The sequence below is a fragment of the Equus asinus genome, chromosome 23, assembly GCF_041296235.1.
Source record: "Equus asinus isolate D_3611 breed Donkey chromosome 23, EquAss-T2T_v2, whole genome shotgun sequence".
Classification (NCBI taxonomy): Eukaryota; Metazoa; Chordata; class Mammalia; order Perissodactyla; family Equidae; genus Equus; species Equus asinus.
The window spans coordinates 57829415-57850673 of record NC_091812.1 but is presented as its reverse complement, the minus strand read 5'-3'; the positions used below and the strand labels follow the sequence as shown (position 1 = coordinate 57850673).

General features: G+C 43.9%; 1 protein-coding gene across 1 annotated transcript in view; it reads left to right on the top strand.

The window, feature by feature from the left end:
• The window catches only part of MOB3B (MOB kinase activator 3B), a 186552-nt gene extending 166956 nt beyond the window's left edge, over nt 1-19596 (top strand). Inside the window, exon 4 of the mRNA XM_044756594.2 lies at nt 14362-19596. Within this exon, the coding sequence (XP_044612529.1) occupies nt 14362-14391 (30 nt within the window). The 3' untranslated portion in view covers nt 14392-19596. The remainder of the gene's footprint in view (nt 1-14361) is intronic.
• The last annotated feature ends 1663 nt before the right edge of the window (nt 19597-21259 follow it).

The following is a 21259-nucleotide window of genomic DNA, read 5'->3' as shown; positions in this document are numbered from 1 at the left end:
GTACAATTGCCTAGGGGCCATCGTCTTGCGTTCCTGCCTTAAACAGAGACTGTGGTGGGCAGGTGAGAGTCTGGCACATTACACATTCAGTGTCTGCACTTGGAGTGTTATTTTTAGAGTTTTTCCTTATCTCGAAAACCCAGAACATCCAAGCATAGGAAGTGAAACATGCCGGGGGGCGGGTGGCATGTTTGGGGTGTACGGGGTTTGTGTGAAGCAGACAAAGCAATGGCCATTTGATTAGGTTGATGTCAATTTCATACCGTACTGCTCTCTGCTCCATCACCATTGCTGGTCTGCAGGGGCTGTACTGCTGCAGGCAACAAGGCACAGTCACATCTGTTCCTTTATCATTGGCTTCACTTGACGCGACCAGTGTCATCGCCAGTTGGCATTTAGATTGTTGACCCCGTTGCTGCCAAGCCCCGGCCGTCAGCAGCTGTTGTTATTGTATATGCCTACTCCAAACAGAGCCTTCAGAAACCCCGTCGTATACCACCTCTGCTCTAGGGAACTGGCAGAAAATACCAGCATACTCACAGCACACTCAAGAGATTTTATCTATTCATCTTTGAAAAACATTGGCAAATGGACAGGAGTCAAATATGCTGTTTACCCACATCTAACATACGCTGGTTTTCGTTTTATGGCCCTAATGATTGAAGAGGAAGACTTGTCATTAAAGTTGGCACTCCTGCTCGTATCTAAATTCCATTTTTAATATAAGGTTTCTATTGTGGTTTGCTCTTTTTTTGGAACTCACTGCTTCCCTAGTGGTTACAACAGCCTTTGTACATACACTACAGAGGAATCTTAATAAGTGCTCACTGAGTGTGGTTTTCTGCTTGGTGTCACTGGTGTGAGATGTTAGCGTTATAAGAGGTTCTCAGACATAGTTACTCTTTATTTTGGTTTCTGTTGATGGTGCAAGGGTGCTTGGCATTTGCATTAATAGAGACACATTGTTCCAAATGGAAGAATTCTTATAAACATTTTCGTTTCCAATATTGACAGCAATAACAGAGGAATTTAATTAGTTGGACATGCATGTGTTCTTGGAGCACAAGCACACACATGTGCACAGACACACACATGCTAATACTCATTTTTTCCTGATAAAGCTTCAAATCTTTGAAAATGCCTTCTCTGAGTATTTTTTTTTCATTGTGTTAATGGAATTGTATTCTTCCTTGAAGCTTTGAAATTATTTCTTCCAAAATTGGTATCTATGCCGTCTTTTTCATTGTCGTTTAGTTTTATTTTAAATTACGGTAAAATACATATAATACAAGATGTGCCGTCTTAACTATTTTAAGTTTACAGTTCAGTGTCATTAAGCATGCACACCTCGTTATTCAACTATCACCCCCATCCATCTCCAGAACTTTTCATCTTGATACGTATGGTTCTTATTATTTTATTTTTTAATGTTTTTTCACGTGTGAGCCAGGTCTTTAGGATGTGCAGTTGAGGCCAGAAAGGGGAACAAAAAGTATGCAAAGGAAAATGGTATCTGCTTTCATTTCTCTTCAGCAGAGGCAGTGCTGCTCGCAACTCTCAATACATTAGACAATCTCCCTCTTACATTGGGAGCAAAACAGAGTGACAGCATTGCCACATAGTGACCTCTATTGCTAAAAAGTCTAAAATTATAGTTACGTAATAAAATATCAGAAGAGCAAGTAAGGAAGCAGCCCTAACAAGTAAAAATTGCCTTGGCCTCCAAAGCACGTTCCCTTTATGTAAAATTCATGTTGTTTTCATGGTTCATTAATTGGGAATCTGAGACTAAAAAGAGAAAGGCTCGCCTCCTCCCGCTCTCTGACAGCTGTGGAAGTTTCTAAGGGACTGTAGGCACGTGCGGAGTTTACTCCATTCTTGTTCGAAATGTGTCTTCTTACTGATGTAGCATCACTGCCCTCCCAAGATAGGAGAAATAGTGGACTGTTTATGGCCACGTGACTTTGGAAAGGCAGCTTGGGCACCCATTTATAACCACCTGGGCTTTAAAACGATAGAGTCACACTGCTCGTGGTATCCGCAGGGTCAGCAAACTTTTTCTGAAAAGATCCAGATACTGGGGCTGGCCCCCTGGTGCAGCGGTCAAGTGCACCGCGGCCACTTCTGCGGCCCAGGGTTCGCTGGTTCGGATCCTGGGTGCGGACATGGCACTGCTCATCAAGACATGCTGTGGCAGGCGTCCCACATATAAAGTAGAGGAAGATGGGCACGGATGATAGCTCAGGGCCAGCCTTCCTCAGCAAAAAGAGGAGGATTGGCGGCAGATGTTAGCTCAGGGCTAATCTTCCTAAAAAAAAAAAAAAAAAGATCCAGATCCTAATGTTTTGGCTTGTGGGCCATAAATGGTCTCTGTTGCACTTACTCAACTCCACCACTGAAGTGGGCAAGCAGCCCCAGACAGTGCATGAACCCATCGGTGTGAATGTGCTCCCATACAACTTCATTTGTGGATGTGAAAATTTGAATGTCATGTAATGTTCAGGTGTCATGAGATTTTATTCTTCTATTGATTTTTTTTTAAACCATTTACAAATGTAAAAGTCATTCTTGCTTTTGGGCCATACAAAACAGGTGTGGTCTGGATTTCGGCTGTGGGCTGTAGTTTCCTCGCCCCTCATGTAGAGGAAAAACAGGATTCCAAGGCCCTTTGACGAGATCTGAATGACAGATCTCGGTTCAAATTCTCGCTTTGCCAAGTATTAACATGCAACCTTGGGCAAGTCGCTAATGTGTCCAACTTTCAGTTTCTCCATAGGGAAACATAATGGCCATCCCACAGAGATGAGAGTCAGTGACTAAGTGGGACACGAAACGGTGACCAGCCCCTAAAGCCCTGAGGAGGCTATATTTCTCTCTACGAGAGCTTGAGAACCCATTTCACTTGGTGGTTGCCAAACTCCTAGCAAGCAATCTTATTTTATTAAAATGAAAATTCACTTTGTGTCATGTCTATTTACTCCATTAACATAATACTTTGATCCTACCAAAGGAATGAGACTGTTAAAAAACTACAAACTTCCTAAATTACAGGCTCTCTGAGGAAGAAAAATCTCCATGTGTTTTCACCAGACACACAATAGAGGTCTTATTAAGTGATGGCAAGCTCTGTCCTGTGGTGAATTCAGCTAGGCTGAATGGCTTCTGTGGAATTCTTTGTTTTCCCTGGGGAGGTAAATTCTTTCTCTAGGGACCCATGCCCTGAAAGTTCAGGACACACCCCAAACAACAAATCCTATTTCTTCGGGTTCTCTTGAACATCATTAAGAGTTGGACCCATTAAGCTTCTTTCAGAACAAATAAAAGTCTGCGCCTGCAGCCTACCCTCACCAGCCGGTGCCTTTCCCTCCCCACCCTGATGAAAAAGCCAAGTGACAGAAGTAAGGGGAGAATTCCTTCCCCTGCCCTCCCACATCCAGTCTTCGAAGAGCTGGGCACCCCAACAGGTGGGCACTGGGCCATGTTGAAATCTGTTACATCCCTCTAAGGGGGTGGGTGCATTCGATCACCCTTTGCTCATCCCAAAACAAGGGGCATAAGGAGCATCTGCCAGAAGCAATCCAGCTGTGCTGACAAATGCGAAGTGTGGAAGGGAGGAAGTCAGACCCCTTGGAGCTGTGAGGCCCTCCAGCCAGGCTGTGGAGGGGGTGGGCAGGCAGAGACGGGAGGAGGGAGGAGGAACGGCTGACAGCCCGCGAGGGCCGAGACTGTGCTCATTGGGTTACCGATAGCATCACGCTGATGGATGCGTGGTCACGGTCAGGAGCTAAGAGTGCGCCAGTGATAAGGATTGGATAGGGGAGGACGTGGCAGGTAGTTCTGAAGAGTGAGTCAGGTTGTTAAAAAGCACAGCGTGGCAGAATGGGGGCCTGTGGGGCTTTGGTGAGGAGATCTTGAGAAATGCAGTGACGGCAAAATGTTTTGATTCATGCTCTTGCTTTCATGAGACATTGTGAGGCAGCCTGCCGTGTGTCCATAACCCATCTCCTGTGGTTCAATAAAAGAGCTTCAAAAATGTGCAGCTCTGCCTTTCTAAGAACCAGTGTAAATCAAGAGACTGGATATGTTTACATAAAATGACTAATTTTTAATGTTTGCGGGATTTGGGAAAAGAAGAGCAGTTTGATTCTTGTATCGTATGAATAAATATTCTCCATGGGTGGTCGCTCTGTGTGTTCATCTATGCATACATATGTATACATGTGCTTGGGGGCGTGCATACGTGTGCATACATTCATACACACACCCCTCCATAGGGAAACGCCGTCCGTGTCAGTAATGTGGGCTGCTGTTTAAGAACAGAACTAATCAAATAAATATTGTTCTTTCCTGTTTAGGGAGGTCTGGCCCTGCCATGTTTCTATTTTTATTTCTTTTGGCTTATTTGCCACCCACATTCCTAAAAGAAAGCAGAAAGAACATTTCTAATTCCTGTGTGCTGGCTGGATCCCATATATACTTTAAGTTGGGAGAAGTTTTAAAAAATTTTTGTTGTCTGGCCGCCCTGCCTGCCTTATGAGAATTCAGACTTTGGCATATTAGCAAGGAGAAACAGTGGCCCTGGCTATGGGCCGCCCATGCATGGTTCCATTGGCCAAGTCCCTGTCCCTGTGGCCAGGGCTGGCTTTGTATGGCAGCTAACTCAAGGGGATTCAGCTGAAAGCTCACACAGACATGAATGAAGATCTATTCGCACGATCCCTTGGGATATAGTGAACTAGTAAGGAAGACAGGTTTTCAAGTTTTAACCTTGGCCAGCCTAATTACTAGCTATGTGTCTTTGACCAAAGGACTTAACCTCAGTTCTCTCCTGTGTAAAGTGAGGATGACACCACTTGCTACCTCAGCCTGCAGTGAGGACTGAATGAAATCATGAATGGGAAGCCTTGAGCACAGAACGTGGCACGCAGAAAAAGTGCAGGAAGTGCTAGATACTGCTCTGTGGGGAGCACGGTACAATTTTGTTAATCGATTAAGGCTCTTACACTGCTGCCGCATCTTGCCCACTCCATCTTTTGTGACTCGACACTACTTCATTCATTCTATCCTCAAGTTATTTATCTGTATAATGCCTCGTTCCAAGACTCATTTAGGGTGGCTAGTGACAGGCTCCTACTGGAATTCTTTCTCTCAATTCCCAATAAATAGACACAACTACGTTAAGAAAAAGAGTTTTAAAAAAATCTTTAGGCTCCATGCTGGATCCTCACCCAAGACACATGCTCTTTACTCCCTGGTCAGTTTGCCCTCCTGAACAGAAGCTTCCAGACCAGAAGCCCCGCCCCAGGACCACTGGGGAGGACCTGCGTCCTCTGGCTTCAAAGGCCCTGAGGACAGGAGTGGAGGGCTCTGAGCCCAGGGGGAGGGCACCTCAGAGATCCTCCATGCAGGGTCATGGTGTTTCCAACCTTCCCCAGGCTCCCGGAACCAGCTCAGAATGGTCCAGTTCAGCAAGGAGACTGAACTGGGTCCATGCACCTGGAAATGTACAGAGTGGCCCTGCTCTGGGTGAAGGTGGAATCCTCCTCTCTTGTTCGGCCTTGCAGACCTGAGGGCTCCTGAGAAAGTCATGCCCTAGGAGACCCCAGCCATGGAATAACCTGCATACCCAAGGGAGCTGGGCTTGGAGAGGCCCTTCCCCTGGAATTGTCAAGGCATTTGGGAAAGGGCCAGTCTTTTTCTCTCTGATACACACAGCTATTTGGATTCTAGAAAGTGAGAGGAGAAACACTCCACAGCGAGGGGAGAGCTGACCTCATCTGGACAGCTGTGGTCCTGAGAGCAGGGCAGGCAGGAGGGAGCTGCCCCCACCCCACTGCTGCTTCCACCTTCAGCCGTCCAGCTTTCCCACAGGGAATGGGCTGGAGAGCAGTTGGGAATGTTTTGTATCTGCGTGTTTGTTTTTCTTTTCCTTTTTTCTCTTCTCTCTTATCCTGGGGATTTCCCTGCAGCAAGCTGGCTGCCATTTTCCTGGGCTCCCCCTGGAAGTGCAACGCTGTCCTTCAGGGCAGAACTGTGCCCCCTGTCTGCGGGAGGGCTAGCTGCCAGGCCACATCCTTAGCAACCAGCTCTGGGGTCCTGGGATCCTCTTTCTCTCTTTCTGTCTTTCCTCGCCCCCTGAGTCCTGTTCCCTTTCTCTGAGTGCTCTGTCTCCCATCTGGGCAGCTTGCACCCTCACAGACATGGAAGCAGGGCATGAAAGGATGCGCAGGAGTGTTCTGGGCAGGTGAAGGAAAGGGGCTGTCCTTGCAAAAGAAACAAGCATGCAAGACACAGAAACAAACACGCAAGGGGTGTGCGAGGCTGGAGAGAAGAGGGAGGCAGATCCTGCAATCCTTGCAGTCACTGGAAGTTGCTGGGACTTTATCTGCTAGGAGATGGAGATGAGTGGAAACAAGTGTATGCCTCTTTGGATTTGCAGCAGCTCTGTTGATGACACACGCAGAGATTAGAGAGTGCTTCTCCACCGTTGACCTTGGCTACACATTGGAATCACAGGGCAACGTGGTATCACAGGAAATTCTGAGCCCTTCACACTTGATGATTAGGAAACAACAGCTGATTCTGAATCTTATAATCAAATGCCTTAGCACAATACCACTTCCTCTTCTGAATCTTCAGCCCCTAAACCCACACCTGCCCATCCTTGGAATTCTTTTGATGCCAGTATGGCGATGCTTCTCATAGTGTCATGATGCTAGAAGAAGCCTCATCGAATCTTTGTTCCTGTCTACAGTCAGAAATTGCCTCAAGCTGACCCACGTGGTTTAGCTGACCGTCACAGCATCCCTTGCTGATGCCAACTCGCATTTCTTCCTGTTCTCATCCTCCTCGCTCCTCCAGGAAAACTGCTAGTTCCAAAGGGACTTGCTTTTGCTACCGCTGGGTTAGATTTTGAGACAAGGAAATAGCAAAATATCTGCCTGGCCTCCAGTGTAGAAACATGGCCTGGGGGAACGGGTGTTGGCAGGAGCGGAGGACCCTGGAGGGGCAGGTGGGTCAGGGATGGTTCTGGTGGAATCTTGGCAGACACAGCCAGCCCAGTTGTTTGAAATGGAGGGGGGAAGGGGGCAAGACCCATGAGAGAAGTAGAATTTTCAAGATGGTTAACATTGTCAATCCATGCACTTAGGGGAAGAAAAAAAATAGCCGATAACAAAAGAAACAAATGGGCAATATGGATACCACTTGGAGGTTTTTAAATCTCTAAGAAATGGAATTTGAAGGATGAAAGGCACCACAGAAAGCATCTTTCTGACCCGCTGTGGGGAATGAAATTCTTCCTGATTATAGGGATCTGGCATTACCCACACCCTCATCCTCCAGCCCAGCCAGAAATGGTGTCCCTGTACTTTGTGATGCAGTTCAAGCCCTCTTTCCCAAGCCTGTCTCTACCTGAGAGGAGCCTGGGGGCTGAGGAGAGGTGAGGCCTGGCCGTCTCCAGCATGGGGGCAGGTGACTGGAGGCCTGAGCCGGGCTGCCGGTTGGTGGGCAAAAAAGCGCTTTATAAAAGGAGCACCAGGTCCAACTGCCTTTTGTGGTGCACTCACTGCTTTTCTTTCGTGTCTTTTTGGCAACCATCACCTTAATATATTACCTTTAAATGTGCTGAAGAAGCTCTGCTATTGGAGAAGGTGAGTCCATTTACACAAAGGTCATTTCACCAAGTTTTCAGCACAGTGTTCTCCTTCTGCTGACCACACTGCCTTCTCCACCCACCTTCCTTTTGTCTCTTTGTGTCCCGTTCTTCCTCAATCATTACTTTATTTCCAATATTTCTCCCTTTCCTTTCTTCTTGTTTCTCAGAATTAGCAGGAAGTTGGTAAATTAAAAAAAAAAAAAACAGGAAATAGGCTTTAAAATGCTCTTGTGGCACTTCTATTCCTAATATATGTTAAAACACTAGGAAAAAGAAAGAGCCTCAGTTCTTCTCGCCCCCCCCCACCCCCACAGTGGAGTAATGGAAACAGCATGGTTTTCGTTTGTTTACTTGTTTTTGAGTCAACCAAATCTGGGTTCAAATCCATATTCTTCCACTTGCTAGGTATGTGAACTTGGGCAAGATACTTCAGTTCCCTGAGCCTCCATTTCCTCATCTGTAAATTAGAAAAGACTGCCCACTTCACAGAGTTTTGAGAAAGAAGTACACAAAATAAATACAAGCGCCACCACCATAGGTACTCAATGCATAGTTCCCTCCGCCTCTCATTTGACTGGGTCTATAGACCTAATAATTGTTCTTCTTCATTGGATTTAGTCTAATTAACAAATTTTTTTAAGCATCTGGTATGTGCCAGGTCTTATACATGAGTGTCCAAACAGAAACATGGTATGATTCCTCTCTTCAAGAGCGGTCTCGTGCTGCCCTGAACCAGGACGGTGATAACCTCCCACAGAACAATGTGAAAGGTGCTCCCGGCACTCAGGGGAACCAGAAGAGGAGCGCCTAAGACTTCTTGGGGACAGGGTGGGGAAGATACGAGAAGGTGTGCCTGAGGAAGTGACACCGATCAAGAGCCTTGAAGGATGTTGGAGTTGGGAGAAATGTGTTCTGGAAAGAGGGCCAAATGAAAGCAGATATATGGAAATTGCTGTGGGTTGAACAGGAGAGGCGAGATGGGGAGTGATGGGGAATGAGGCTGAGGAGTTGAGAAGGGTCAGATCAAGAAGAGCATTGTATGATAGAGTTGGGACTTAGTTTGAAAACTGTGGAGAGCCATTAGGAGTTTAGCTTAAGAACAGCTAATAATGCCAGAGGGACTTAGCTGAAGCACGCTGAGCTGGCCCAACAAGGTGCCTCTCTAGAATCGAGGAGGTGTGCAGAGAGTCCACAGGCCAGGAGTCCTAGCTCTGGCATTAATTAGTCGTGCCACCTTAGGCAAGTGGCTTACTCTCTCATGGTCTATTTTCACGTCTCTGAAGTGAAGGTCTTGGACTAGATAATACCCAAGTGTCCTCCTAGCTTTACCAGGAGTCTGTGATCCTGCAATTTTGTCACTGTTTTTCGGGGCTTGTTTCATAATTCCTAATGTTAACTGATGAAAACTGCTATGCCAGTGTGATGACTGACACCCAGTAGACATCTAAGTTTTTTCTTTATCTCTTCCATATAAAGATAGGTTACTAAAATGTATGATGGGAGAGTGTAATAAACTAAAGAGTCCGTTGGTTTCCTTGTAGTCTTGGCTGGGTCAGAAATTATTGGTGTGACCTAGAATGAGTCATTTTACTTTTCTGGACCACTTATTTCCTGCTCTTCACTACCAGTCCTGAAAATGGCTGCACTGAAAGATGAGAGATTTGACCCTTAGAGTTCACGTGAGTTTGTTCTATGTATATCAAAAAACTTGTTGCAAAGGCTAGCAAATATCTCTATTTCAGTTTAAAAGTTTTTAAATCAGAACGGAAGAGGCTGAGCATCTCATGCAAAAGGTATGCTTATTTCTTCCACCACCACCATTCCCCATAAAAACAAGGCAAAAGTCATTTTAACTTCATTTCTAAAAGAAAACATGATTTTAATTTGGGGATTTGGTCTACTTCTCTTTTTGTTGTTTTTTTCAATTACTGGAGCTGATTTTCTTAGAAAAAATTACATGTGTATTAAAAACACCTAGAAATCCAGAGAATAGGGGCTGGTCCAGTGGCACAGCAGTTAAGTTCGCATGCTTGGCTTCCAGGGCCCAGGGTTCGCTGGTTCAGATCCTGGGCGCAGACCTACACACTGCTTATCAAGCCATGCTGTGGCAGGCATCCCACATAAAAAGTAGAGGAAGATGGGCACGATGTTAGCTCAGGGCCAGTCTTCCTCAGCAAAAAGAGGAGTATTGGCAGCAGATATTAGCTCAGGGCTAAAAATCCAGAGAATATGCAAAAGGAAAATAATTAGAAATGGAAAACATATATCCAGTCATTCACCCAGAGATAAACCCATCACATTGGACTCATATTTTGTTTATATTTTCCCAAAGTAATCAGATCAATTTATATATACTGTTATGTGACTTGACCAAAATATCCCTCTTCATACATTAACATAGAACAAAGTTTTAAGGCTCCTCTCAGATTCGGCGAAAATGAAATGATGAATTCCAATGCTGGTGGCAAGTGATGAGATGCAAGTGTGTGCAAAGTGATGAGGGAACCCAAGAAGAGAGCCAGTTAAGCCCTTCTGGGAGCTGACAGTTGGATCTTGAAGGATACCAAAATTTGCCAGGCATTTCCCAGATAGAAGAAACAGCCCATGAGAACCTACTAGAAACCTTGATAGACCGTGGACTGTAGGAGACCAAGCGGGTGTGGTGAGTGGGGTTCAACACGAGGTGAGCAGAGGGGTGGGTGGGTCCTGGGTGTGAACAGCTTTGTCTGCCAGGCTGCAGAGTGCGGAATTTGTTCTGTTGACACTGGGGGACCAGGAACTTTACACAATCCATTACTGCCTCACCTCATGTTAAAGCAAATGATACCCAGGGAGCACAACCAAAACCTGGCTTTACTCTTTTCTTAAGAATGGATTTTTTAGAATCTTGGGGCTTAAAAAAACCTTCCTATACAAGCCAAATACAGTCTTGATGAACGTTTCTCAGAAAATTCTAATCACCTGTGCAGAAGCCTCTTAAGCACCTTTGGAGTTCTTCAGTGACCTGCCAGAATACTGCCTTCAGGGAACTCCTGCAATGGCAAATTTGTCTCTAAGGAGCAACCTGCCCAGAAGTTGTTCAGGCCACTCTCCCCAGTAGGAAGGAATGTGTTTGGCCATGCTGATTTATGCCTGCGGGGGAACTCTGATGAGGAGGAAAGCTCTGTAACCCAGGATTGGCCGGCTTTTTGGTTTTTGTTCTTTAATCTCAGAACCAGCTGTTTCTTAACCAGCTCATTGGCGCCACCCAATGGGGAAGTGCTAGAATACACCTTTGAAGGGCTGTAGGCTTTTGAAGGGTGGATGGAGCTGAGACAGCCTTCCTCGCTTCTGATCTGTTATTTCAACCATTCTTCCCCTATAAGAATGTTGACAGGCATCCCAATAAACAGTTTCCCACCTGCATTTGGAGGTTGCGGTGTGGTGAGGAAAGCACTGGTCCTGCCTTTCACAGACTAACCCAGCAGCTCTGCTGAAGTCGCATATCCGCTCTCAAACTGTTCTCTCTTCTGCTTTTTTGGGTTTTTTTCTAAACTCTTCCATATTTCTAGTGTCTACAGTCTTTTAGTGGCATAATCGTTTTAGTATTTACCCATTGCACTTGTAATTCAAAGTGGCATCAGTCTGCGTTAAGAAAAAATATCTCCTTGGCATTTTGAAAAGTCAGGAATGATTGCAACCATCTATAATTCATGTATGTCAATTAACATATGTCAAAATCATCCAAATGCATACTCATAAGAATGTGTCACCTGGTGTAGTGGAAAGAGCTGGCCTTTGCACTCAGATGGACCTCTGCTGAAATCCCACCCCTGCCACTCTCTGTGGCACTTTGAGAAGTGACTGTCCCTCTCTGAGCCTGTTTCCTCATCAGTCCAATGAGGATGGCAGCTCTTCCTCCACAGGATTAGGGTAAGAGTTACATGGGGTAATGTCTATAGAGCCGCAAGGGACACTGGGAGTGATGGACCTTTGTTTCATGGAAGCAACTGTTACTGTTTAGGCTCTGCAGCCACCTATCCACCCAGAGCAAACCACTTCTGCTCTGAGGACCGGATTCCTCTCTGTCAAATGGGATCATTCCTTCTCTTAGATTTACAGATGCAATGATATAACCATCCCAAAGCATCTGCATTTCATGGGTGCTTAAGAAATGCTAGTTCCTTTCTTTCCGAAAATATTGACCCATTGCAAATAAGTACAGAATTAGTTATAAAGCCAAAATTGTGTTCATCCCATGATCCCTCCCTCACTCACTCTTTCCTTCTCTCTTTCATACACAAACACACACACACACACACACACACGGCATTCCCACCTTATTTTTCCCATCTCTGTCATCAAAAGTTAACCAAAGACACAAGAACTTTTGGAAGCTTAACAAAGGAACAGCAGATTCGCTTTAAGGTCGTCATCATTTATTTCCGTTCCTCCCACCAGGCTGTGGGTCCTTATTTGAACAGTTGTGCATTTAGCTGCCTGCCCACCACCACTGGCCTCATCCTTCTCGGCCCCTTTGCTCCAGCAACAGCAACCCCAGATCCCGGGCGGGCTGCACCCTGGCCACTCTTCCCTCCACTGTAGCCCCTATTTTTCAGATCTTTCTCCCACCCTCATCCATCAGGCTCCTTCTCCTCCAAATTTTGGAGCCCATCTCTGAGTACATTATCAGAGAAGTCTCTCAAGCCTCTTTCCCCAGCACGAAGTGAGGGCTGCCATGTTCCTGCTTCTGAAGAGACCAAAAAAGGGAACGAATGAATACTGAGTTCATGCATATGTTAAGACTTTTAACCTTCCCAATCACCTTCCCAGGTGAATATCAGCATTCCACTTCTCAGATGAGGAGACTGAGGGCCCATTCATTGCTTAATTAAACATTTATTGAACATCACTGGGAATCCGGCAGCAAACAGCAGACACAGCCCTTTCCTCTGTGGCTCTTACAGGATCTTACATGGGATGAATCCAGGAGGCAAGAATGAAACAAATAATAGACTAGTCCAGTTGTGAAGGAAGATGCTAGGAAAGTAGAAGAGGAGGCCGTGACCTATCTCGGAGGTTAGGGAAGGTATCCTTAAAAAGGGGTATTTCAGCCAAAGACCCAAAGGCTAGGGGAGGTCACATAGGGTTAGTAAGGGCAGAAATGGGATCTAAATGTGGGTGCATCTGATTCTACCAGGCCTCATGGCCTCTCCTCCTCTAAATATCTGCATTTGTTTCATTGTATTTTGGCTTGTGATCTACATGTCTTTCTCCCGGATAGATTGTAGCTCCTTGCAAACAGCAACCTGGTCCATAGTACAAGCAATAAGCATCGTAAATGGTCATTTAATTTTTCAATATATGTATCTCTATGTACTTGCTTGTATCGAATAATATTATAGGGGTGTGAAAGTGCCTAGATTCCACCACATATGTTCTTTCTTTAACCAACCTGCTGGCATCCTTTCTAAGACTCCCTGAGCACTCCTGTTTGCCATCTCCTCTTACTCAGATGTTTCCTGTTTTATAGGCTGGGGTGACCCAGGGTCAGTGAGCAAGAGATGTAGCAGCTGGCATCAGCTCTGCAGCAGGTGGAACATGGAAGCAGCTCGTTCACCTAATTAAAATGACATGAAACGTGTCCTCCCTGAGCATGGCACAGGGCTCATTGCCAGCTTGCTATCCAGGCCCCATTCTTGAGGATGAAAGAGGGGCCGCCAGCCTGTGCCAGGCTCTGTGCTAAGGGTGGGGGATACAGGATGAAAGCATATGTAGTGATCGAATGAAGATTTCTTTTATCTGGCAGTAGCTCACAGTCAAGCAGGGCTAACAGACACCACCATCCTCCATGCACACACACATGTATAAACCAGTTCATTGCATGCAAGACTCCAGGTGGGCACAGGTGGGGGTGTGGCTAACTCTACAGGGGGTGGGGTGGGAGGGTCGGATGGTCTTCCAGGCTGGTAAAAGTCATCTTGGCTTAGTTGGGAACATGAGTGGTAGTCAAGTAAAGAGGACAGGGTGTGGTAGGAACAGGCCACAGGCAAGGGTCTCAGCGTGTGCAGAGGCCCAGAGAAAGAGAACGGATGACACATTAAGATCTGTAAATGCCCCCAAGGGCCAGGCAGGTGATGTAAATGGGTGAAAGCCCAGGTGGTTGCATGTCAGACCCACTGGTATATTCTTCATTTCCGTTAAGAAATGTCCTTCCTCCTGCTTTGCTTGACTTATACCCACTTAAGCTACCCTTCATTTTTCCATCTTTGACTGAAACTTAGGTAAAGAGAAATTGTTCTCCACTCTAAGAAAAACAGCAGTCTAGATCCAATTATATCTACCAGTAAGTGAAACTTTATTCCTATTGGAGAGACAATTGAGAGTGGTGGGGACTGGGGCAAACTGGAGAGCGTATTCTCCCTCTGAAGAGGAGAGTCATTCTTCAGCTCCAGCTGCTTAGTGGCTCCAGCCCTTGCAATATTTCAGAAAAAACAAGCAACCTGGATTTTTGGCAAGCTAGCCAAGTTTTTAAACATCGTTTTGATTTTAAAAAGCAAAAGCAAAACACAACACGTTTGCATACTGAGCCTTATTCATGGGCCATGCTTGCAACCTTGTGTTTAAAGGCTCCAGAGGTCCCCAGGGTATTTTTCACAATCCTTCAACAAGTCGTTGCTCTGCTTTCAATTTCTCCTAACCATCCTTCTCCCTCTGCTTTTCAGAAAGAGATGACGAGCAGGATGTGTCACTAACGCCCCATCTTACCCTTCGGAAGAAAGAGAAAAGCTGTTTCCTGCTGGAGCCCTGAGCGGGGAGGAGGGAGAGCTCCCTGGCTGAAATGGCGCACCTCCTTCCAGAAGCGGGCGAGTTGGAGACAAGCGGTGGCTACGGTGGCGGTGGCTCCGAGAGACGTTCTCCCCTCCCTCCGGACGCTTTTGGCGGTCTGAGTGCTGCTAGCCCCAGGTGTGGACCTGGCCGACCTCGGCTGGGAGAAGGACCGCCCCTCCACCTTCCCGGCTCCGAATCTTCCAGAAGACGGCGCTGCCCTCCGTGCGTGTCACAGTCCTGTCTGTGACCTGCCGCCTAAGCTTCACTGGAATTCAGGTTTAGAGACTGAGATACCTATTTGTAGTTTTCCACTTATCTGCCTTGTCTGCTGGCCGACTTTCCTGTAACGTGTTTTCTAAGTACCCAGTGAATTTTGGAACTCCGGATGCGCAGCAAGTTCTTCTATAACAAGCCTTTGTGTTCAGGTCTCGGAAAGCTCCTGCCTTGATCCTGTGGTCCAACTTGTAAGTCAGAGACCTGAGATCCAGCCCGCAGCATCAACACAGTTTCCCTAATTGGGAGTTTTATCAGGGACCACTCCATGGGGGGCTTGTCTCTGCCCCACACAGGGTCTGCACGCTTTACCTACAGGGAAGAGAGTGGTTGCTGGTATAAGGCTGATGATTTACCAGTTCACCTTGAACAGAATGTGTTTCTTGTAACCACACCATTCCTTGCCTCTTCCATTCAAGATCTTTTTTACTGTTTCCCAGGAGAGAGAAATAAAAGGAAGTTATAAATGACCAAGAAGGATCAGCAGAAGCCCTGAGCCACATCAGTGCAGCATTTGTCCTTTATGAAATGGGAGGGAGTCGTGGCTGACTCTGCCTAACACTAAAATTTCAGTGAAAAAGACAAAAGTACAATTGGTTATTCGGTGCGTGTAGCTGAAACGCCCAGCTCATTGATTTACAGCCTTCCTAACGGTCCCTCTGCGTTTCTAAATCCAGCCGATGTTTTCTTCCTCTTCCTCCACGCTCCCCCCTCCGCTGCTCTGTTATCTTATGGCACAAAATTAATTTCTGCGCCTCTCATTGTGCCACAGTTGCCCGGGTAACAGTGGAGCTGGAGCTGACGTCCTTCTTCCATCCGTCCCAATTTTTCTATTCCAGTAGACAGAATAATGCAGTCTGTGCTACATCCTGCCTTTTGAAACCTAAGTGAGTTTTAGTTGAATGTTGCCTTCTCTGATTCATGCGCGAAACTGTGGTGGCCGTGACAGCCTGTGACTAGGGGTAATAGTACTTCCATTGGAATTTGACAAAATCGCAGTTGGTGGAGGGAAGTAGATAAGAATGTATTAGTGTGTTTTAATGTAATACTGATTAAAGAATAACTAAATAGTTCTGATTTTGTTTCCTAATACGTAATGTGTGTTAAAGCCATTTATGGCTGCCATGACAGCCTAGAAAGCATGAAACCTTTCTTTGTCCAAACTAAGAAAGGGCTGACTGTCTGGGCACGGGGCATTCTACATTGACCTAACCCAGCAAATCGACCCTTGCTTCATATCATCAAAGTCGTCTCATGGAATCCAAATGTTGCTACCTCTCTCCGTATTGTTGTGCTCCAGCCCACAACAAATATACCCTTATTTTTTGGCTTCCTAAGTAACTTTGAGAAGACAGGATGGGCAAAGATTTTTCCCAGTATCACTTTTGGCTGAAAGAATATCTGATTGTCTTAAGGATCCAGAGAACAGAGAAATACGAGCCCCTATTCCCGACCTATGCAATATGCAGTAAGTACCACGTGGGAATGTCCAGCAGTGGGACCAAGAAAGGACAGCATGGAGCCCCTGCCCTGGGAGGAACTCAGAAGCGCCTCACCATGGAAAACCACAGGAGTTTTGCATTAAACAGTGGACTGTGTTCCTGCATTTCAGTAATGCCTAATCAAGTAGGATGGTAGACTCCTAAGACATTTGTTATTAATTCTTTTTAAGGTTGTTTTCTATTAACTATTTGTGCATATGAAATTTCCACTCAATTTAAAAATCCAAATATTTTTTAAACTTCTTGGAACAATTTCCTCCTGGTTATATTGCTAATTGCACTAATCAACTCTTCTAGGCTAAGTTCTGGCAAACCACTCTTATTTTTTAATTACAGAGTGTTTCTATTCCCGCAGAACTTTGTTTGGCAAATTCTAAAGAAAATCATTACAAGTGATTTTTGTCTCTTTGGCCTGACTACATCTTACTTAGGTCTCATTATAAATGGAGGACGGGAGCTTCCGGTGTCTGCCTCGGGCATCTCCAGCTCTCTGGCTCTGAGACTGACACCCTGCTTCTTCCTCCTAACCTGGCTGGCTCTCTTTCATTTTCCACTATGTTTTTTAGTTGAGTAATACATGTATCCACTACTTTTTTTACTGTGAGAAATCTCGAAGTGGAAATTTCAAAAAGGAAAGATTACAATGAACATCCATATACCCTTCACTTGTGTGCATCAATTGTTAACATTTTTTAATTGTTAGCATTTTCCGTATTTTTTCTTTCTCTGAAAATATACATTCTTATTGCTGAACCATTTCAAAATATGTTGCAGACATCGTAAAACTTTAGAATACTTTATCAACTGTCCCAAAAATATTTATAGCTCTTTTTTTTTGAGGAAGATTAGCCCTGAGCTAACATCTGCTGCCAATCCTCTTCTTTTTTGCTGAGGAAGCTTGTCCCTGAGCTAACATCCGTGCCCATCTTCCTCTATTTTATATGTGGGACGCCTGCCGCAGCATGGCTGGACAAGCGGTGTGTAGGTCCACACCCGGGATCCCAACCGGCAAACCCCAGGCCACCAAAGTGGAACATGCGAACTTAACTGCTGTGCCACGGGGCCTGCCCTATAATGTTTTTTTTGATCCAGGATCCAATTAAGAATCATACATTGCATTTAGTTGTCATTCTCTGTAGTTAATGGATTAGAGTTCTGCTTTTGTGTGTGTGTGTGTGTGCGTGTGTCTCTTTCACGACGCTGACATTATTAAGGAGTTCAGGTTGGTTTTTTGTAGAAAGTCCCACAATCTGTTATTTTTTTCTGATTATTTCCTCTTTATTAGATCCAGGTTAAACATTTTTAGCAAGAATACTACATTAGTGATATTATTTCTTTCCTATTGCATCACTTCAGGAAGCATATACTGTCTAGTTGTCTGTTTTCATATTAAGCTTGATCAGTGGGTTCAGGTGTTGCTACCTGACCCATTCATTAGAAAGGTCCATAATTCACTATGAAGCTCTGAATTCAGGATACCTGCATTTTATAGAGTGTGAGGCTGTGCATATGTGCATTCCTTTCTTAACATTCTCTAAGATGTCCAGGATCTGCAAGAGACTACAAGCATTGCTGTTAGATGATAAAGCAGTGACAAAGAATTCATCTCTTCTCATTTACCAGAGAGAAGGAGAAGCAAGAAGTTTCCTGCACAGGCCATACATGAGTATTCTGGCTGATGAGAATTTGTATGGTCCCTGTAGCCAGAGTTGAAATATATATAACTTTTTTTCCTCCAATCCTCACTGTCCTCCCATTCAGACCCATGGTGTATTTTAGAGAGCATGCATTTTCATTGAAGGTAATTGCCCAAGGGTGCAAAAGTTGCTTTTGGTGGGGCGTGGGGAAGCAATCTTAGATATTATGATGGGTCATGGCCCTCCAAAGGGCCACAGTACATACACGTATGTGAAGTATGTATGAGGTATTAAAATTTCATGGGGATAGGGAGATGATTAGTAATAAAATGTCTAAAACTACTCCTTAGGAGGATGACAATGAAAAAAAAAATGGGTTGACACATAGTCATCTAGAGTCAGTTTCTGCTTCCAAGGTTGTTAACTTTTTCTTCCTGAGGTGTTTTCTCATTTCTGAGGGCCAGGATGAATGGAAGCAACTCTGAGAGATTTCTTAATCCATTCCTTCTACCCTCCCAAACCCTATCAGTAATGTTGCAGGTGGAAATCCTATTCTTCTCTCAAACGTCTTCAGGCACAGGAATTCCTATAGCGTCCTTTGGTATAACCCACTGAACACTTTGCAACATCTGAAATCCTTCCATCCAACTTGAGCCCAACTATTGTCTTTGAATTTCAGCTCACCTTTTCTGGTGTCCCACATTAAGAAAGATCCAAAAATGATATCAGATAATTGAAAACATAATAAAGGAGAGCTTTAGTTGCATATCCATTAAAAACATCATAAATGAGAGCTTTATTGCATATCAATGAAATATTTGAAGACTGTTACCAATCGTCCTTCAGCCTTCTTTCCTTTAGTGTTCTCCCATTGACAGAATTCTCTTGGAAGTCTTGTTGTCCCATTGCTAACATTTTTGTAGCTCAACTTGAAACCTTCCCAAAGCTCTCCGTGATGTCACTGTGCATTATGGATGTAACCAACAGTGAACATGTAAAATTATTGCATGCTTTCTCCATATATTGTGTCTTTGCTAAGTGCTGACTTGATTTGTATACATTTATAAATTTCCTGTTATATTTGCCCACACGAAATCTTTATTATATTCAACCATTTTGATTCATCTTCTTGAATTTCCTTCCTTCCTACCTTTAACACTCTTCGTAAGGTTACGCTGCTTTGTTTTATTTAATCACTTCTCTACTTGGCAGAGCATTAAGGGACTTGAATAGACTTCCTCTCATCTTTTTGTGGAGTCCGTCATTCTGGTCATTGGTGGAAGCAGATCACATCCTGTGGTCTCTAACCTACATCACTTCCACACCCCATGGGCATCACACTGTGAAAAAAAGAAATATCATAGGAAACGTATAGCCATGTCTTCAAGAAATGTGTACAAAAGCAAAATCACCCAGAGGAGTTGGATGTGTCACTTGTATAATACTGTTGTCATTTGTGCTTTGATCATTTTGGCACTTGATGAAAAGGTGATTCTCTCCTAGAATTAGCCAAACAAAGTGTGTTTTGGAAATAATGGTATCTTTTTTCCTGCCTTAAAAAAATATATCAACAAAAAAACTTTTATAATAGGCAATTATTTTCTGGGTAAGTTATTAATTCTGGGTAAGAAGTTTTCAATGAATAAATAAGGATTTTTGTAACTTTTAGAGGGAAGAGTCCATTTCTAATCTGACAATTAAGCTATTTTACTAGCTTGTAGTATTCTAATTTCAAAGTTTTTCAGTGTCTTTTCTAATTGCCTCAGAAAAAAATGCTTACCATATTTTTAGTTCCATTTGTGATTAAGGTAAGGGTTTGGTTATAAGAACAGACTAACACAATTCGATCGATTAGAAAAGCAAGATAAAACTAAAGGATATTTATGAAATCAGTTCTGTGTGAGCTTAGGAATTGAAATGTCACAAATAAAAGACACATAACCATCATCTATGTCTTTTTTTGTGTGCTAATTCATTTCTTTAACAAATATGATGTTCTTCATCTTGCAATGGTTCTGGAACAGGTAAATAAAAAAAAAACCTATTAATTCTATAAAAACTAATTCAAAATTTATTTGAGAACACACCTTCACAGATTTGTATTTCAGAAGTTCCTTTATCCTATTACGGATTTCCCCCAGGAGGGTGTCATGCATGTAATTCAACTTCTCCACAGATTAATGTCATACATGCTTTTTTCTTGCAGTAGGATTCAATGTTAAATTTGATAACAACCTGACATAAATATAATAAAGTCTAGACTACAGAAAAACACTCATCACTCAGAGTAAATAAACCTGAATTTTAATCTCAGATTTGGCACTGCATTACTTGTGTGACCTTGGGTAGTATATTTAATTGTTCTGTGCCTCAGATTTCTGAACTGCAACTGGGCTTATAGATTTGTTCCTATATAACTTATAACTATTTTTGGAAAATAATATAAGGTAAAAATATTAACATATTTGGAAAAACAAATATGAATTCTGTATGTTTACTATTAGTACATTTACAGTCACTATATATAACAATTGTGACTCCAGTAATAGCCACTGTTGCTCATAGCACAATAGAGTACTATATCTAACAAAAGCTACTTGTGACAAGGTGATTTCTAGACACAGGGCATTGAGGAGTGGGACTTCTGGAACCCAATCACAAATATAAAGGGTTCTCTGCTTCTCAGTTCCACTGTCTGAAATGGGCACCAAGATGTGACAAACAGGCAGACTGTGAACTGAATTTGGCCTGCAGGCATGTTTTGTTGGACTTTCACAGTATTGTACCACTTTTCTTTTTTTTTAAACTCCTAACATTTAAAACTTGGGAAATTTGATACATAAAAATCAGAATTTCTGGCTTTTCTTACAAAATCAGATCTGGCAACTCCAGGCTTTTGTTTTCAAGTGGCAGGAGTCAACTGAGAAGGTGTTGACCCATTTAGATGGGGTATGTTTCTCTAGTTTACCACTGTCCTCACCACTCCCTATTGCCTCCCAGATATGTGGCTGATGGTCAGTTACCATTGTCCTCTTACCCTGGATCCTTCACTTATTTACATTTCTAGCCACTCCCCTGAAGGCATTTTCAGTTTGTGGCCCCTGCTACACCATGTCTAGAGAGGTCACTGAGGAAACCACTATTTTAGTTTTCAAATTTATCCCCATACACATTGAATATCTGCTCTATTATTATATTCTTTCTAGTAACCTACATTGTATTAATGATAATAAATAGAAAACTATCTTAGAAGACAATAAATTGAAACCAGATGCCTTCAGTCCCTCCACCCAACAACAGCAAAAACTGATACTCCCACAGGAAGCTTCCTTCCCACAGAAGTTAAGCTGATCATTAAATCTATCCAGTGTTTGATTATC